The sequence below is a fragment of the Heloderma suspectum genome, chromosome 2 (genome assembly GCF_057233095.1).
Source record: "Heloderma suspectum isolate Gila_16-S chromosome 2, 16-S_ref, whole genome shotgun sequence".
In the NCBI taxonomy this organism is placed as follows: domain Eukaryota; kingdom Metazoa; phylum Chordata; class Lepidosauria; order Squamata; family Helodermatidae; genus Heloderma; species Heloderma suspectum.
This window is the reverse complement of record NC_139459.1, coordinates 171124687-171142417: the sequence shown is the minus strand read 5'-3', so window position 1 is coordinate 171142417 and position 17731 is coordinate 171124687. Positions and strand designations below refer to the sequence as shown.

The following is a 17731-nucleotide window of genomic DNA, read 5'->3' as shown; positions in this document are numbered from 1 at the left end:
ATGGAGAAGGACCACTGAGGATGATCTTAGGGTCCAGGCAGGCACATATGGGAGGAGGCAGATAACCTGGCCCCAAGCCGTTAAGGGCTTTGAATGTTAATACCAGCACTTTGAATCAGGCTTGGAAATGGACTGGCAGCCAGTGCAGCTGAAAAAGTACTGGCATAATGTGATCTCATTGGCCAGTCCCTGTTAACAATCTTGCTGACTTATTTTGGACTACCTGAAGTTTCTGGACCGTTTTCAAAGGCATTTTCTGCAAGGTGGCTTTTTAACCATGCAGTGTGGCATATTTTTCTCAAACAAGCCACCTTGAGAACCCATGGTTTGTTGTTGGGTTGTTCAAGGTGGTTAACAAGCCAGACTGCATGGTTAACAAGCCACCCTGCAGAAAATGTCCTGGGTTCGGACAACACGCTAACCCACAATTCAACAACAACATGCACTCAATCACTGAGCATTTGTTAGTGTGTTGTGTGAACAGCCCCACTGAGAGGGCATCTGGTTGGGGAGGACTGCCCTAGACAGTAACATCACTGTGAAAGAGATCATGAATTCCCACCAACCAACCCCATTGTAAGCTTTGTTCTCCCTGTTTCCTCCCCATTGAAGGCTGTGCGCTCCCTCTCTCCAGCACTTGAGTGCTTACCTCCTAATTTGTTTGTTTTTAAATGCCATCTCCCACTCCTCTCACCAAGCCTAGTAGCTCCATCCACACAGGGAAAGGGATAGCCCTAGTGTCTAGTAAAAAACTAAGAGAAAGCGGCTCTGCTCCCCACAGGAAAGAATCTTGCTCTGGAAACAGAGGTTTAATTCTAAGACTGCTTTCTGGGCAGACAGTAATGCAGTGTATCTGCTTTGAATGAATGCAAGTCAGCGGATCCTGGGAAACTACACCCTTGGGTGCAGAAGGAATCAGCTACAGAGATCTCAGGAACACTTGCTACTCTCTCTGAGGCTCAGCGGCTCTAACAGACTAGAGAAGGGCAAACCGGCCTGGGAAACAAATTATAAAGCCTGTCAGCTTAACGTCTATCCCTGTGAAGTTGTCAGAGGAAATCAGGAAACAATTGATTTGTAAAGCATGCAAGCATCCAAGGTGGATTTGTGAAGAACAAACTATGCGGAGCCAAAAATAATTTCCTGCCTTTGACAAAGTTCATTTCATGGACAACAGCAATGGAGTGGAGAGAGATATACATGTGAGTTCCACCACACTTTTGACATTGGCTCAGCCTGACTTTCTTAAAAGTAAACTGGAAATCTCCAGACTGAAAAGGCATTGCCTAACATGAGCATACAATTGGTAGGAAAGGCACATCCAAAGGGGGTGTTATCAGTGGAACAGGGCCACCTGTAAGGTAGCAACAACTAGCATTTGACAGTAGCCTGCCCTGTTTCCAGTGCAGTTTGACATTATTTTTGGAATTCCTTGAAGGAGAAGGAGGAGAAAGGACACTCCCAGTCTTGGCACATGAAGCAAAAGGAATTACAGCTACTGCAAAGGACATACTTAAGATTCTGTACACTCTTCGTGAATGGGAACATGTAGCCCTGGAATTAAATTCAGCCATAATAGGGGGGGCAGGGAAAGTGAAAGTGATGAAAGTGAAGGGGTAGGGTCAGGTACAGAGTGCTATCATAATGTTAAGCAGCTGTACCACCGTACATTATAAGTGTTAAATGTCCAGGAAAGGGGAAGAGTTTGATCTGCACTTTTTAAAATGCTGTCATGGGAAGTATACATAGTCCTTCATAATTCTTAAAAGAGAGGAGTGCCTGCCACCACCCCATGAAAGAAGTCATGCTTCTTAGTCCTAAGTGTGTGGAGACAGGCTGCAGCTGCTCAGTGATGAAGGAAAGGCATTCTGCACATGCTCAGAGATACTTCAGGCATAGAGTTGCAGGAGCACAACTATAGAACATTTACTTCATATCTGAGAGGCCTGTACTCAAATCCTATTTAGTCCATGAAGCTCACTGGGTGGCTCAGGCAGGTCACTGTATCTCAATTGTAAGGGGACAATGTGCTATTTATTTATTTATTTTTATTCTATTTATTATTACATTTATATCCCACCTTTTTTCCTCTTGCAAGGAACCCAAGGTGGCTCACATAGTCCTCCCCCTCTCCATTTTATCCTCACAACAACCCTGTGAAGTGGGTTAGGCTGAGAGTCAGTGACTGGCCCAAAGTCACCCAGTCAGCTTCATGGCCGAGTGGGGACTAGAACCCGGATCTCCTGAGTCCCAGTCCAGCACTCAAACCACTACATCAGCACATCTCTTGCATGCCAGCCTCAGGTCATCAGGGGGAGGGATCTACAATTGACCTTACTGGTTAGAGAAGCCTTCCCCAACCTGTCAGCGTGTTTGCTGGGGATGATGGGGGTTGTAATCCAACACATCAGGTTGGGGGGGCTGCTCTACAAGAACACTACGGCTCAGGCTGGACACACACACAGGAGTCACCAGCGTCCATACGGGCACCTGCTACTCAGTGTCAAATTCACTCCCAACTCCATGGCATCTTTCCTAATGGATGCTAGACTAACCTGATGCCAACTCTCCTCTCCTCTCCCCACCCCTAAACCCGTCTCTTGGGCTGGGCTGTCTTCTGCTGAGACATTTCAACCTCTGGATCGATGTTTCGCCGCACCTACCATTGGGAGCAATCATCTTTTCCCACAGAAACCCCAGTGGCCACAGAACCTAGTGTACAGAAGAAAGGGAGGGGAAGAAAGAAAGCAACACACTGGGGAGTAGCCTCTTGGCTCAAGACAGATGGAGGAGGAGTCACACACAGACACACACGGACCTTATAATTCTCACTCAAAGGGCACATTTTCATAGCGTTTCTGGAGGGGGTGGTTGGGCATCCAATGTACACCTTATCCCTGCAACCAATATGTGCCAACAATTTCAGCCCATACAGGTTCCTGGTCTGCCCCTACCCACCCATATTACAGACCAGGGCAACTGAGACCAGGTTCTCACTGAGGAGGTAAACCTGTATCTGGGCTTCACAACTTCTGACTGCAGGTGGGGGCTCACATAACTGAATACTCCTCCATACAAAAACAACACCTACACATAGAAAACAAGTACACCAGGGAGATGGCTAACCTCAAGAATCCTTCTCCCTGACATGCTAGTTTTTTACGTGTAGAGATTTGGAGAGAGAGAAAGGAGCATTCTGTTATGAGCCCCCACCTGCAATGTACAGCTTTAGTGAGAATTAGGCCTGAGAGAATAGCAGGAGCCACACAGTCTCTTCTGAAGAGGAAAAATACAATTTTTCCATTTCCATGCTAAGCCAAGGGAGGAGACCCATTTGTTTATTTATTTATGTGATGTTCATCCCACCTTTCCACCAAGAAAATGGTACTCAAGGCAGCTTACAATTATAGATAAATAAAAATTTGATGGAAACAATAATAGAACAAATACATTTAAACAATTAAAAACATGACACAGTGCCTACAGATGCACTTGCATCCATCATGATCCTCCAGGCCCCCTACTCTCACCTCCTCTCTTCCGCCTGCCATTGGCGTCAGTTTCTGATAGTCTGGTGGTTCCCGTGAGTTTGGCACTTCCCCTCCCCTGTCCTTAGGCAAAGGAGACCATGAAGGAGTGGCAGCGGTGGTGGGAAAGGGTGTCCTGCTGCACGAGTGCAATGTGGCCAGTGGGCCCTGAGTGGGATTATGGCGAAAGAGCTATGGTGGCAGCTGCAGTGGGAAAGAGGTGTGGCAGCCAGGATTTCCCTTCCCCCCACCCCAGGCTTTCCTTCCCTGCCCTCCATAGCCGCTGCAGCAGGAAGTCAGCAGATCAGGAGACTGGCAGCTTGGGGGAGGGGGAGTAGAGGAGGGTCATGGAGAAGAGGAGGAGGAATTCACGAGGGGGGAGCAGGGAGGAAATCATGATCTGGCAAAGGTGCACCTGCAACACCCCACCCCATGGCAATTTGTGGCAGCGCTTGCAGACATTTTTCAAAATGTAAAGTGTGCCTGTGGACTCAAAAAAGTTGCCTACCCCTAGTTTAGGGCCAGCCTATCTGAAGGCGTGCCTTCTCCCATATGTTCCTGTCTGTTTGCTAAGATCATCTTTAGAGGCTCTCCTCTGGGTGCTGCCATCCACAATAGTGTGATGGGTGGCTACCAAGGAAAGAGCCTTCCTTGTGGTGGCCTGCTGTCTGTAGAATGCCCTTTCCAGGGAGATCCACCTGATGTCTTCACTGTAGACGTTTAGACACCAGGTTAAGAACTCCTTCTTCCAGAAAGCATTTACATTCTAATCTGTTGCTCTGATTATTAACTTTACTGCTGGATCTTTAATATTATCAATGTTTTAATATTCTAATATTTTGATATTACCAGAATGGAAGGGGCCAGTTGCATTCCACAAACTTAGAGAAGGCCATCTGGTGATGGTGGTGGTGAGGGAGCACCAGCACTTTGTTTTCGAAACACAGATCCTTCATCTTCCCATCCTTTTCTGCTAGCCTAACTGCTCATCCTTCGCTCTTCCAACAGAACATAAGGATTCAGGCTTGCTGGAAGGATCGCAAAACAGTAGTGACGATGCTGATTGAGGGGAAACCGTGCCCTGAGTGCTCTCCACAGTGCTGAAAAGACAATTACCTGCCTGCCTCCTGGGCCCTATGCACTGTCCTTGGTGCTGAAACTGGCCTGCTGTCTGAAATCCTCATTTCAAGGAAGGAAGGAAGCAAGCAGATTTCAGAAGGGCCATTGACCTTGGCAGGGAAGGGGCAAATAGGAAGGATTCATAACTCCTCCTGAACCTGGCAAATTATAATTAAAGCACAAGATGCCTGGGGAAACCGCAACACTGCATCAGTAACTGCAGTGTGGCCTAGCAAATAGGTTTCTGGGCTTGGGGCTCAAAGCCCAAGGGTCAAGTTCCACCACAGCCATAAACCCCATGGATGGCCTTTGTCTCTTATTTCTTATCTTTAAGTGTCTACCTACAAAAGGAAGCATGATCACCCATCTCACAGAGTCGTTGTGAGAATGGCAGAAGGAAGAAATGGCAGAAGGAAAGTTCTCCCAAGGGTCAAGTTCCACCACAGCCATAAACCCCATGGATGGCCTTTGTCTCTTATTTCTTATCTTTAAGTGTCTACCTACAAAAGGAAGTATGATCACCCATCTCACAGAGTCGTTGTGAGAATGGCAGAAGGAAGAAATGGCAGAAGGAAAGTTCTCCGCACACGATAGATTTCCTCTATAGAAATTAGATGAAGTGTTAATAGTAAGGCTTAACTTCATTTTCCTTTCCTGTGGCTCATGCATTCTTCCTCTCTCTGTCTCCATTTCCACAGGTCCTGCACATCCATTCAGCTGTGCATCTAAGCAATTGTGGTACTGATTGGTGCATACCTCTGAATACCTACATTCATTCTTGACCCTTTACTTTCTGACTCATTCTGTGTGACAGTATTTGCCTTCTTCTTTAGTGCAAGTTATGTTGATTGCTAACCATGCAAATAAGTCTGAGATGAAGGTGGGGATCAGATGACTGGTGTCACAAGGTAGTAATGTCTGTTGATGTCACAAGGAAATAATGCCTTCCTCAAGCAGGGAAAGCAATGCTAATCTTCTGTGTAGTTTCTAGGAGGGCAAGGCATTTGGGGGGGCTCCCTCCAAGTAAAAAGTTGCTGGTTCACCTCTCTCTTCCTTTCCCCTCCCATTCAGCTTTCAGATGGAACTGTTCTCACCGGCATCAGCAAAGTGGTTCAGGAGAAGGTAGACAGACAGACTGAGATGTTGGACATTATACAATAATGCAAATGCCTTAGATACAGCAGGGCTTTGTGATACCAACAAGAATGGTAAATGAAACATAAGCCCCACCACACCACACACACAAATATAGCTAACCACAGGGAGAGGTGCACTATTTCACAAGTCCAAGAACAACAAAACAATGCCAGAATGCATCACCACACACCTTCACCTTTGGGAAACGTGCCACAACTATGCATACAGGCCCAAAGCAGCCATGGATCCCACCCCTTTCAAGCCATCCCATTGAGAAAAGATGTCATGCCTTCACTACTCACAGCCTTTGGGAAACTCGATGGATGCTGCTGGATCGCAGAGAAGAAGGGTCAACGGCCAGAGTATCAGCAGAGAGGCCGTTGTTGAGGCCATCTTCCCTGGCACTGTGGGCCAGGGCCGCTCACCAAACCTGGGCGGTAGCACAGCAAAGGAGCAGCAAGCAGCATGCAACCCCCAGCGTGACTTGTGGCTGAATGGGGAGAGATAGAGAGAGAAACCATTAGCAAAAAAAAAAAAAGTGTAATCTGACCCCCCCCCCCAACATCCTCTCCCCAGAGGCTCCTGCAAAGATAGCAGAAAGGAAGTCCTGTATTTTTTTCCCACCATCCTTCACTCCAGCTTGTTGGAGCATGCTGTGTGTGCCCATGGATGAGCAACCAGCCCAGCATCCCCATTCCCAGCACTATTATTTAAAAGGTTTACAAGGGGCAGGAAAGTAGCAGATCCCTAAATGGGAATAAGGGCAAAATGTAGCACAACTTGGGTCTAGGGAGAATTCGCTGCAGGGTGCATTTTCAGGGCAGGAAGAAAAAGGGAGGGACCCTTTTGTTCTGGAATGGAGGGTGGATCATGGGAAGGCAGAGTGGAGTGGGGCTGGGTGGGTGGGGAAAATTTTCGGGGATAGGTGGTTGGAAAAAAGGAAGTGAGGGGAGATGGTAGGACGACTGCTGGAAAAGAATGGTGGGTTGATGAATGGAGAAAGCAAAGAAAGGAGGCTGAGAGAGCAGAGACAGACAGACTGATAAGATGGAGGATGGGAAGAGAGAGGGGGAATGAAATGAGGAAAAAGACCAGAGTATATGTATACATGGAAAGATAAACCAGATACATGAAAAGGCAGACTTCTAATAACTCACACGGGTACCTCAACTCTTTATCAGCTGATTGTCAGTTTTCATACATCTGCTACCCTCCCCGCCCCCCCGCAGATATTTCTGATGAATAGAAGAGGTTTTAAAAAAAAACACCCTCTGCAATACAGCACATGGTATCTTCAGAACCTCATGTTCAATAGATCAAGAGATTCTACAAGACATCAAGATATAGAAGTGCCAGAGAGATACATGTGTATGGCTTCTGAGTGCATCACCGCACTGTCCTTTGGACAAAGCCCAGCCCAACGCCACCTAGACCCCCAAGAAATTGAGCCCTCCTCAGAGAGGTGTGAGTGTGTGTGTCTTGTCTTTCACAATATGTTTTTACAGAGCAATGCTGTGGTAAATTTTGCAGGCGCTCATCATGAGAGTCCCCATAGCCATGCCCCCAAGAACAGTCCAAAAGTTCAGGCTGCTGTGTTGATCCATATTGGGAAAACAGTTCTAGCAGTTTTCCTCTCCATCAGGAGCAGGTTTTTGTAAAATCAATGGGTCTTAATTGCCTGTTCAAGACCAAGCACCCCCAAATACTCTGCATTACAATTTTCCCCCAGCTACTGTGATTGCAGCTAAGCTCAGAGAGAACAGCAAAGTCAGGGTGCCGGGGGACGGGGGGAGGGGGACAGAGAGAGAGAGAGAGAGAGAGAGAGAGAGAGAGAGAGATGTCCAGTGGAGGCTGGTGGCTCCTATGTCAGTGGGGAGGTGAATCTGCTCCGGGTTTCCATCAGAACCAGCCAGAACTCTAAAGGAGCCATCCAAGGTGCAGAAGCGGATTGGATCTGACTGAAACCAGGAGAGGATTCACTGCCCCACTGACATTGGAGCCACCAGCCTTCACTGAAGATGGCATTAGCACCCCCGCTAATAAAAAGTGTCAGTGATGCATCCCTGTGACCTCTGGCTCTGCTACACCACTGTTTTTACAACAAGGCCATTAAGTCCTGCAGATGAGGAAGTAGAGGCCGAGAGTGATTTGCCTACAATAAGCCCGCAGAATTTGTGACCAACCAAGTCAAACACAGCACAAGGTTGGGGAAAGCTGCTTTACCTGGGATGGAACCTGGCACCTTAAGCATGCCTAAGCATGCTCTACCATCAAACCACTGCACGTCCCCAAATCTGAATTAGAGAATGAATGAATACCACAGGCAGGGAAAGCATTCCCCAGAAATAAAATTCAGGCCAGAAGCCAGAGCACTGGCTAGAGTAGGATGATTTCTGAACCATACCTTGAACCTGCTGTATTCCAGCAGCTTCTCACCTGGTCTAGAAGTTGCATGTGAGGTGAGGCCTAGCACAGATCAGGGGCATTCATGGATCATGTTAGATATTACATCAGAAGCCTCAGATCACATCACATGCATCCTGAGGACATCCCACCTGAATGTGCTATGCTCGGAAACCTCCAGCACGGCAGTTTACTGATGACATCAACTCCTTCCTGTTCTGGTGACCTCAAAGCGTGCACAGATTGTCACAGCCTGGCCTGAGGACATTGACAGGACATGCTGAGTTTCTCAACACATGCCTAGAGTCCCCTGTGAAACCCACTCTGGATTCTACAATTCACGCCGTTGTTTGGGCAAAGGCCAAACATTCCATTCTTGGCACTGCCAAAACTACGTGGAGCACAACTGAGTGCTCTCGTTCATCCCTAGTAAGTACAGATGACTGTTTTCCGACATAACCACGGTGGGCTTGTAACTGCTTGCTCAGCCAGTCCTCTGCATCATCCTACCAAGTGAGGAGAGCTGTGCCACTCCCCTGCTTCCCCGGACTGGACAAGCAAATGTAGAAGTATGGTAAAACTCTACTCCTTGCCCAGCAGAAGACAAACAGACAGCCTACAAAGTGGTTACAAGCACACGGTGGTCCATGGCTGTTGGCATTCACCTATTGTACAGACACAGGGAGAGGCAGTTAACCTGGATTCCACTAACCCAGAGGAAAAAATACGTTCTCTGGCCCCTACATTCCTCCACCAAGTCCCCCCTGACCGCTACCCCCCATTTCCCTCCGGTGTCTCCCGTCTTCCTCTATTCATCTGGCAATTACCAAGCGAGGGGCTTATGTTGTTCGCGCGGCAGGGGCCCAGCGAACAGCAGCCGGGATGCAGATGGAGCCAAGGGGCAGGTACAGGGAGCTGAATTATTAAAGAGGGGAGGGAGGGGGAAGGGAGCTGGCAACCTGTCAGCCATGGCTTGTTGGGGGGAGGAAGGGGGAGCCCCCACAGGGGACAGGCCATGATTCTGATTATGCTGCCAAGGAAGGTCAAGGCAATGCAAATAATAGGGGGGAGGGAGGAAAGAGGAGGAATCTTAGGTGGTGGAAAAGGGAGATGTCGCTGATCGTCTGTCCTTTCAAATCATAGGAGAACAGGGCTGAAGCTCAGCTTTAAGAAAGGTTTTATGGCACCATGGTTTCCATTTATTTCTTATGCTGAAGCTTTTCAAACTTTTAATCAAATTCCAACCAAGTACATTTGCCTATATTTTTTCTGACTGATACACACACGCACACAAAATAACACACACCCGCACACACTCCTTTTACATGCTATATCAATTGCATTTTTACTCTTTCATTAGGTATCGAGTGCCCACTTAGGCTGTTCTACTGTAGATGTTCCATAACCATATTGATTATAGACTAAGGATTATAATTAGTGAATCCCTTTGTTTATTTAATGATCGTGATTTATTAGGTGGATTCACCTTTTTGTTGCCTTTATTTTGTTAACTTTGTTTCAAAATAAACTAATATTTCAGGAGAATAGGGCTGAAGGAATCAGGTATTCTTACTTTGCCTAAAGAAGTGAAGATTAGACACTGGAGGAGACCTCTCTACTGTTTTTCAAATGCTTAAAAAAAAAAAGTCAGACAGTTCATCCTGCAGATGAAAAATGTAAGCAATGAGCTAAGGACGTGAGGCTTGCCTTAATGGATCACACCAAGATGCACCTAAGGCCAGCTTTTTATTTATAACAGCAGCCAGCCAGAGGCCTCAAGGAAGATCTCAAGCAGGGCACACACACACCCTGCCACCCACTTGTTTGTGCCTAGCAGGTGGTAAGCACAAGGGATAGAGTGCCTCTGATCATGGCATTTCCATTTTATTTTTATTTCATGTTATTGTTGTCACCATTGTGCTAATAGCCATCAATAAACCTAACTACCATGAATGTAATCCTTTTAAAGAAACATTTAAACTAGGAGCCATTTGCTGTATCATGTAGCAGTGGGCTGAGTGTGATAATTATGTGCTACGCGGAGAAGCACTTCCTTTAGTTAATCCTGAACCTGTTGCCAGTAAATTTCATTAGGTGACCCTACATTCTGGTATTATGAGAGGAGAGAGAGAAAGAAACTCTCTATCTGGAATAATATGCTTAGGAAGGAAATGGAAACCTCCCCTCCGTGGTGGGAAGTTCAAGAGAAGGAAGGAACAAGAAGATTGGACCATGGAGCTAAAACAGTACAAAATGACACCCAATCTCAAACTTACAGTACTAAATGGAAAACGGCTATTTAAGCCATTCTATCCATACAACTCTACGGTGCCAATAACAGGCCAGCAGGTATTGGCTGCCTCCCGAAGGGATTCTTTCAATTCATTACCAGCAGAGCTGGGGAACCTGTGGCCTTCCAGGTGTTGATGGAACTACTATTCCCATCATGCCTCACCATTAGCCAGGCTGGCCAGGGCTGATGGGCGTAGTCGTTCATCAACATCTGGAAGACCACAGGTTCCCTGGCCCTGCATTACGGAAATGCTGCTCAGAGGGCATCAGGGTTGGGACGCCTTGGGTTGAACAGGATGACCTGACGTTCCCTTCCATCCCTGTAATTTCATATGAATCAAACCCTTCAAACCTGGTATCTACTGAGATCCATCAATATACAGCCCCCATCATATTACAGAATTTATGTGTTCCCAGTAATCCTTACAATAGCCATTCAAGATAAGTCAGTATTATCTCCATCTCCAGGGCCAAGACATATAGTAGCTCTAATGAATTCATGGCAGACATGAGATTTGAACTGGGAACTTCCTGGCTGACTCTCCTAGATACCACACTATATCAGACCTCAGTATATCCCACCATACATCAGGGATAGTAAACCTCTTTCAGCCCATGGGCTGAATACCAGTTTGGAGAATTCCAACTTTGGCAAACGGGTGGGGCCCAAATACTAAAAAGCACCAGCCTATTTCAGCTTAAAGCTCCTACTGCCAGTAACTAGGTGTTAGGAGAGGCATTTCAACCTTTTAGAATGGGGAAAAACAGCACAGCAGTCAGGAAACCACCAAACAACTGGTGGTTGGGGGAAAAGGCTTTTTGGGGCCCCCTGGAGGGCCAGAGATCCTGCAGCCCTGCCATACACCATCATTCTACAGATAACACCTCAAGCTTACCATGTTCTGTTGCTGGAGAGTTATGTGTCCCGCGGCCAACCAGCCTGAAGCCCACGAACTTATATCACCAACTCTTCCCAAGTAAAAAAGCTCAAAAGGCAGGGGAGCCAAGGGGCCATAAATATAGCTCAGCATAGCTCTGAAAATACCAGTGTTCATTTGCTTGATGCAACCATGTTTCTAGCTCTCATGATTGCATAAAAGATAAACAATTGATGCCTAGTGGGCTAGAACTTTGGATTTGTAGCCTAGGCTCCTGCCTGAGGCTCCATCCAAAGCTGATTTCACAGCAGCTTATGGGACAGCAGCCAGGTCCTCAAACTTGCATGCAGATGCTCTCGTGGCAGGTATCCTGCCAACCAGAAGGGCTAACTGAGCTTGGCACCACTCTGGATAACAACAGTGGACACTACCCCTCTGAGCCCAACGCATTGCCCGGCAGCAGATGGTTCCAGAGAGCAAGGGAGAGCCCGTTCACAATAAAGGACAGATAATAATGCACAAACGCATGTACGTGCATGGGCAAAACCTTCCCAGACAGCTGCAGCACCTCAATTTAAATTGCTCCAGATTAATCTACACTTTCATCTTCAGTATATTCAGATCATGATGTGCTTACTGGGCTCTTGTGCAGAAACTCCCATTCATTTTGGTGGACTGGAAAATGTCTGGGTGGATTGGCCCCATGTTAGTCAGTCAGAGGGAATATATTTCTTTTAGATTTCTTAATCACACTATAACATAGTTAACATGCCAACTAGATTTTCTGCCTCAGAAACTAACATGTTTTGGGCTGGCCCAAAAACACACAATACAAACCTCTCTCTTTCTCTCTCATGCATGCCTTCCAGTCTCAATCCTCCCATCTACCCAGGTCTGGTCTCCTATTCACTCCTCAGTGCTCTTTTCCCTCACCTCACCCCTCGCTGCTTCTCTGTGACACAGCCCTGCCCTCAAATCCTCTTTTTTTTCTTTTTTAACCTTTTCATATGTCATCTCCCTTGGCAAAACAAACATCCTAGAAGCAGGAGAATTAATGAAGTAGGTGACAGGCCTTGTCAAAAGCCCCCTGAACAGGAGCTGGAAGTAGGGTGGGAATGGGCGGAAGGGACCCAGTGACAGGTCCTGATCAAGGAACCTGGAGATGCTTCCATGGGTTACAGCAGCTCCCCACCTCAGCCACTTGTCTACTGTGGAAGCTTCTTCCCACAGAAGGCGAACCCTGTTGTGGCTTCCGAGGACCCCACCCCCATCTTAAAACAGCCCTGTAGCCAAGATCTCCCATAGTAATAAAATAAAATATCCTTTTAACTAGAACTATCAACTGATTCAAGAAATTCAAGATGATTGATTAGTCATCTGCCCTTGAACCTAATTCAAGGATTAAGAGATTGCTTAAATTTATTGCCAAAATAATATTGCCAAGAACTCAAGACCAAACAAAACATCAAATCAAATTAGGGGTGGGCTCATAGCTCAGTGCTAGAGCACATGGTTTATATGCAGAACATTCTAGATTCAGTCTGTAGCAACTTTAACGAAAGAATTTGAGGTAGCATGGCCACCAGTATGCAGCAGAGAGCCAAATGGACCCACTTTTGACTCGGGATTCTTAAGCCCTTCAGTTTGTACAAATTAATAAACAGAGGCTACTACTTCTTGTTAGAAGGAAAGACCAAATTTAATTTTTCTTTTAAATTCTGTTATAGCAACACAAAAAAGCCTCCCCCCACCCCAAATAAAGAAAAGTGAGCCCTTAATTCTTAGTTTCACTTATTAAAATTTGCCATTACCAGTTAATCAGCTAAAGCATATGTTAATTCATTTAGGGCACATTCTTATGCATATTTAGATAGAAAAAAGTCCTACTAGTCCCAGCATCCCCTAGCCAGCCATATAGGAGCTGTAGAACTTTTTCCTGTCTAAAGATGCATAGCATTGCACCCTTACCAATTTAAAACCAGCAGCCCTGTTTTTTTAAACTAATTTCTTCCTTCCCTCCTCCATAATAGTCCTCGTGGGATGTGGGTGGTCTCCCCCCACTGCCTGGGGGGGGCGCTGTTAGCCTATTCCTTGCCCTAGCAAGTAGTATATACTGCCCCACCCCAAAATGGGGTTAAGAAATCTCTCTCTCCCAGCCATGGATCAGAGCTATTTCCAATCCCAAAGCAGCCTGTCTACGATCCAACCTGATTCCCCCTAGAGGAGATATATGGCATCTCATCTGCTAAACTTCCACCAAGCAGAGGCCCTCCAAACCTTTGGAATTAACTAGATCTCTTGCGCTTTCATTAAGAGGTTTATCTGTGCCTAGAGCATTTAATAGGAAAGTGAAAGGCCAGGGGGATTAGAAGCTGCTCAGCTCACAGAAATCATGTTCTTCTGTAGTAGGATGAAGGTGGGGAGGTGTTCAGAAATTCTCTGGGTGGGGCCAAACCCCCTTGCCACCCCCACCCCACCCCACCCACAAACACACACTTTTGATGGTGAGGTTCCCATCTTTCACAGGCTTCCCGCCCTCTAACATTTACAGCCCAGCACTGGGAACACTCAAGTCCTTAACTATCCCACACTAATTACGTGCACACAATCCCTTTAACTCAGATTAAGGTGCCACAAGATTCTTGCCTGTTAATACAAGATTAGTTCTCTGCTCATTTAACTGCAATGTTTTCCTCACACAGTGGGAATGACAAAAGGGTAGATTTTCTCCCCCTTCTTTTTGCAGTCTTCTGAATGCCTGGAGGAGTGGAAGTGATGATGGTCACCCACATAAGCACGGTATTTGAACTGATTTGCATGGAGTACGAGGTGCAACCAGTTACCTAGAGAGGTGGGTGAGCTCTCGCTCTCCTTTCAGCTCTAGGATCAGAATATTCTAGAAATCTTTGCTTCTGTTCTTCTGTATGAGGTGTAAACCTACTGTACACTGTGCAGATGCGTCATAAATTGAGACCTTGATGTTTATTCATTCAGATGTATAATTATCAACCTCACACTTACAACTCAGGAATAGATACAAGGTTGTTGTTGTTCTGTTGGTGGTGGTGGTTTATTATATTTGTGTCCCACATTTCATCCCAAAAGCTCAGGCCAATGTACCTGAGTTAGGGCTTGTCCTATTTTATCCTCACAATCTGACAGAGGTTAGGCAGAGTGCAAGTGGCTTGGCCAAGAATAAGTGAAGATCTGAACCCAGGGCCTTTCCCCTTCCCACTCCAGCACTTTTACACAACAGCAACTCTCTTACGTATCTGCGATAGCTATTTTCAGAGTATGACTCTTGTCTCGTTTTAGGTGGCAATACTACACACATGTACATTTAAAACACAGTGGGACTTGGACATGCCTAGGATTGCACTGCCATGACAACTTACTTAGCTAGAAGGATGGGACTCCCACTGACGGGACTACCCTCCTGACTGAAGCCTCATAACACCCTGAAGAGAAGTAATTTACCTTACAACTTTCTCCATTAAGCTTCAGGACTGGGGAGAGAATTGAACTGAGGTCTCATCCATATGCTAAATTGATATTCACATTTCTGCACCATACTGGTGCACAACAGGTACCTTATCTATTTTCACACCAATCTTCTGAGGTAGGTCACTCACAGTTAATTCCATTTTACAGATGGGGTACTGAGACTATATAACAGCAACACCTGAGAAAAGGCCATATTATATAGCCCGGGCTGTGTGTGCTCACATGCATGCACACACACAAGACATGGTATTCTAAAACATCTAGATAGCCCAGGGATGGGGCTGGCCTATCTTCTAAGGTCCCACCTGCTCTTCTCAGCCCTGGCCAATCTTTGATCCCTGTTCCCCCCACTGCTCAGCCGTCTGCTGCCTAACAGCTGCGCTGCAGGGGGTGGGATCACAGGGAAGGGGAGGTTTAAAACTACAACAGGCCATGGGTTACTGGAGGGTTGTTTCCCCTTCCAACAATCCCTGCTTCCTGGGTTCAGATGATGACAAACCATGGCAACTTCTTGCTGGGGATTGAATATTCAAAATGGCTGCCAGCATGAGCCACAGCCCACCGGGAACGATCACCCCACTCCTCCATAGCTTATTTATCGCCATGGCGCTGATCATGCAAACCCAGTCATTGAGACAATATGAGTTTCTCAAGGCCAGACGGTGCATCCATGGCGAAGCCTTTCTTTCTTTCTTTCTTTCTTTCTTTCTTTCTTTCTTTCTTTCTTTATGGTATTTTAACCCTGTCTTTCAGACCAATGTGAAAGAGAGAGACAGGCCCTGCCATCAGGCTTACAAACTAAAAAAAGACACGACACACAAGGTAAAGGGAATGGAGAGAAAAGGAAGAGGAGGGAGATCCGTTTTTCAAGGCCAGAACAAGGTAGTGAGCTATATGTGGGCATTTAAATGCACTTCAGGTCAGGCTGATCTTTCCTTGCTGGTGTTCTTGCTTGAATAGCAATTGGTGGCTCTTGTTCCTTTGGCCATTGGATGGGGCCAGGGCCTTCTTTCCCTAGTCCACATCTGCCATTCCGTTCACAGCACTATACTGTAGTGCAGTGCCCAATTGCTAAAATGAGAGGAGTCGGCCTTCAAGATGCACTGGAGGTCATGCCTTCTGCTCTGGTACCCCAGATGTATGGGGGCTGGTTTTCATATACCCAATAGTGTGTGAAAGGCACTCCACACGTTCTCAGAAGCACTCTTTTTATTGTTTTTGAGGCTGAGCCGTGGCTTAGAAAGGACTTCCAAGAAATGACTATGTCTTTTCATGGTATCACAGCTCTTTGCTGGTACAGTACCACCCCCACCCCATCCAGTCCTGCTTAATCTCAGAAGATTGTTTATATATAGCACTGTTAATATAGAAAACACTGTTTATGAGCTTTACAACCCAATGCAAACCACATTCATTTGGATTTCCAAATGAGTGCCCATAGGACTGAAGCCATGCATTGCTCAACCACCCAACAGCTGAAGCTCTCTGAGTGGTTTACAAAATAGAGCTTAAAACCTTAAAGGACATAATGAATCACAGAATAAAAACGTAAACACACACACAAAACAGCTACAAACTAAAACCAAAGTAAGCAACAGTACTGCTAAGATCTAAAAAGCACAGACACCATTTTTAAAACTGAAAGACTAAAAAGCCTAGGAGAATTAAATGGTTTACTCACAAGTAATGCTTTCACTGAGTTACCTGGGGCTTCATCCCAGGTAAGCGTGAACAGGACTGCAGACTGACCTTACAGATTCACTTGGATGTAAGTCCCACTGACTTCAAAGGGACCTACCCAGTAGTACAGGGGTGGAGAACCCTTTTCAGCTCCAGGGCGGAATTCAACTTTGGAAAAGCTGGGGGGGGGGGGCACATTCCAGTGGTAGGTGAAGCCAAAGGCAAAAGGGTGGGGCCAAAACCATCAAACGTACCAGCATATTGTAGCTTAAAGCTCTCACTGCCAGTAACTCAGCCTTAGGGGAGGCACTTCAACCTTTGACAATGGGGGGAAACTGCATAAAAATTGGAGATCAGGGGAAAGGGCTTGGGGACAAAGGAAAGGGCTGTGGGTGGCCCTCTGTGGAACCACAGAGGGCTGGATTTTCCTCACCCCTGCCCTAGTAAATGTATTTACAATCACAGCTTTCACTTCCTTGGTGACATATAGACCTGGTTTGGATGACACAACAGCCCACTGTGGGTTATTAGCCCTCAGGGCACTGCAGCGCTTGCCATCCACTGTTATGAATATGCAAGTCCTGGCCAGGGGTTGCTGTGGCTTGTTGTGGCATCCGAACCCCACCAGCAGGGATTAGTTGAGGGTTAAACAATCCTCACATAGGCCATGGTCTGTTTTACGATGGGCTACAGGGGTGTGTAACAGCGTTCCGTGCACCTCGGTGTTCAGTCATGCCGGCCACATGACCACGGAAGCGTCTTCGGACAGCGCTGTCTCTTCGGCTTAGAAATGGAGATAAGCACCACCCCCTAGAGTCGGACACAACTGGCTGGGGACACCTTTACCTTTACAGGGGTGTGTAGAGGTGGGAGAGCTTCCCCCAGTGCTGCCAGCCCTAAGAAAAAAACAATCCCACAAGCCTGAGGTTTGCCTCCTCTGCTCTGGAGTAGTATATGCTCTCCTGCACAGAAACCCCAAGGTCTCGTTAAGATGGGGGGAGGGTGACCTGTAACTCCCTCACTATTGGCTATCCTGGCTAAGGCTGATGGGAATTGTAGGCCAACAAAACATCTGGAGGGCTACATGTTGCCCACCCTTGTGATAGGCCGCTGGGACTATTCTCATCCACTTTTGCAGTTCTCCTCAGAACTAACCATATTCATCAGGCACTCATCATTCCTATCTTACAG

The 17731-nt window shown here is 46.6% G+C and overlaps 1 protein-coding gene across 2 annotated transcripts in view; it reads right to left on the bottom strand.

Annotated features, from left to right (window-relative positions):
- Positions 1-17731, bottom strand: part of L1CAM (L1 cell adhesion molecule) — a 136823-nt gene that overhangs the window by 105080 nt on the left and 14012 nt on the right. For both annotated transcript variants that reach the window (XM_084836007.1, XM_084836008.1), the window contains exon 2: positions 6086-6273. In XM_084836007.1, coding sequence (XP_084692133.1) covers positions 6086-6176 — 91 coding nt within the window. In that variant the 5' untranslated portion in view covers positions 6177-6273. The remainder of the gene's footprint in view (positions 1-6085; positions 6274-17731) is intronic.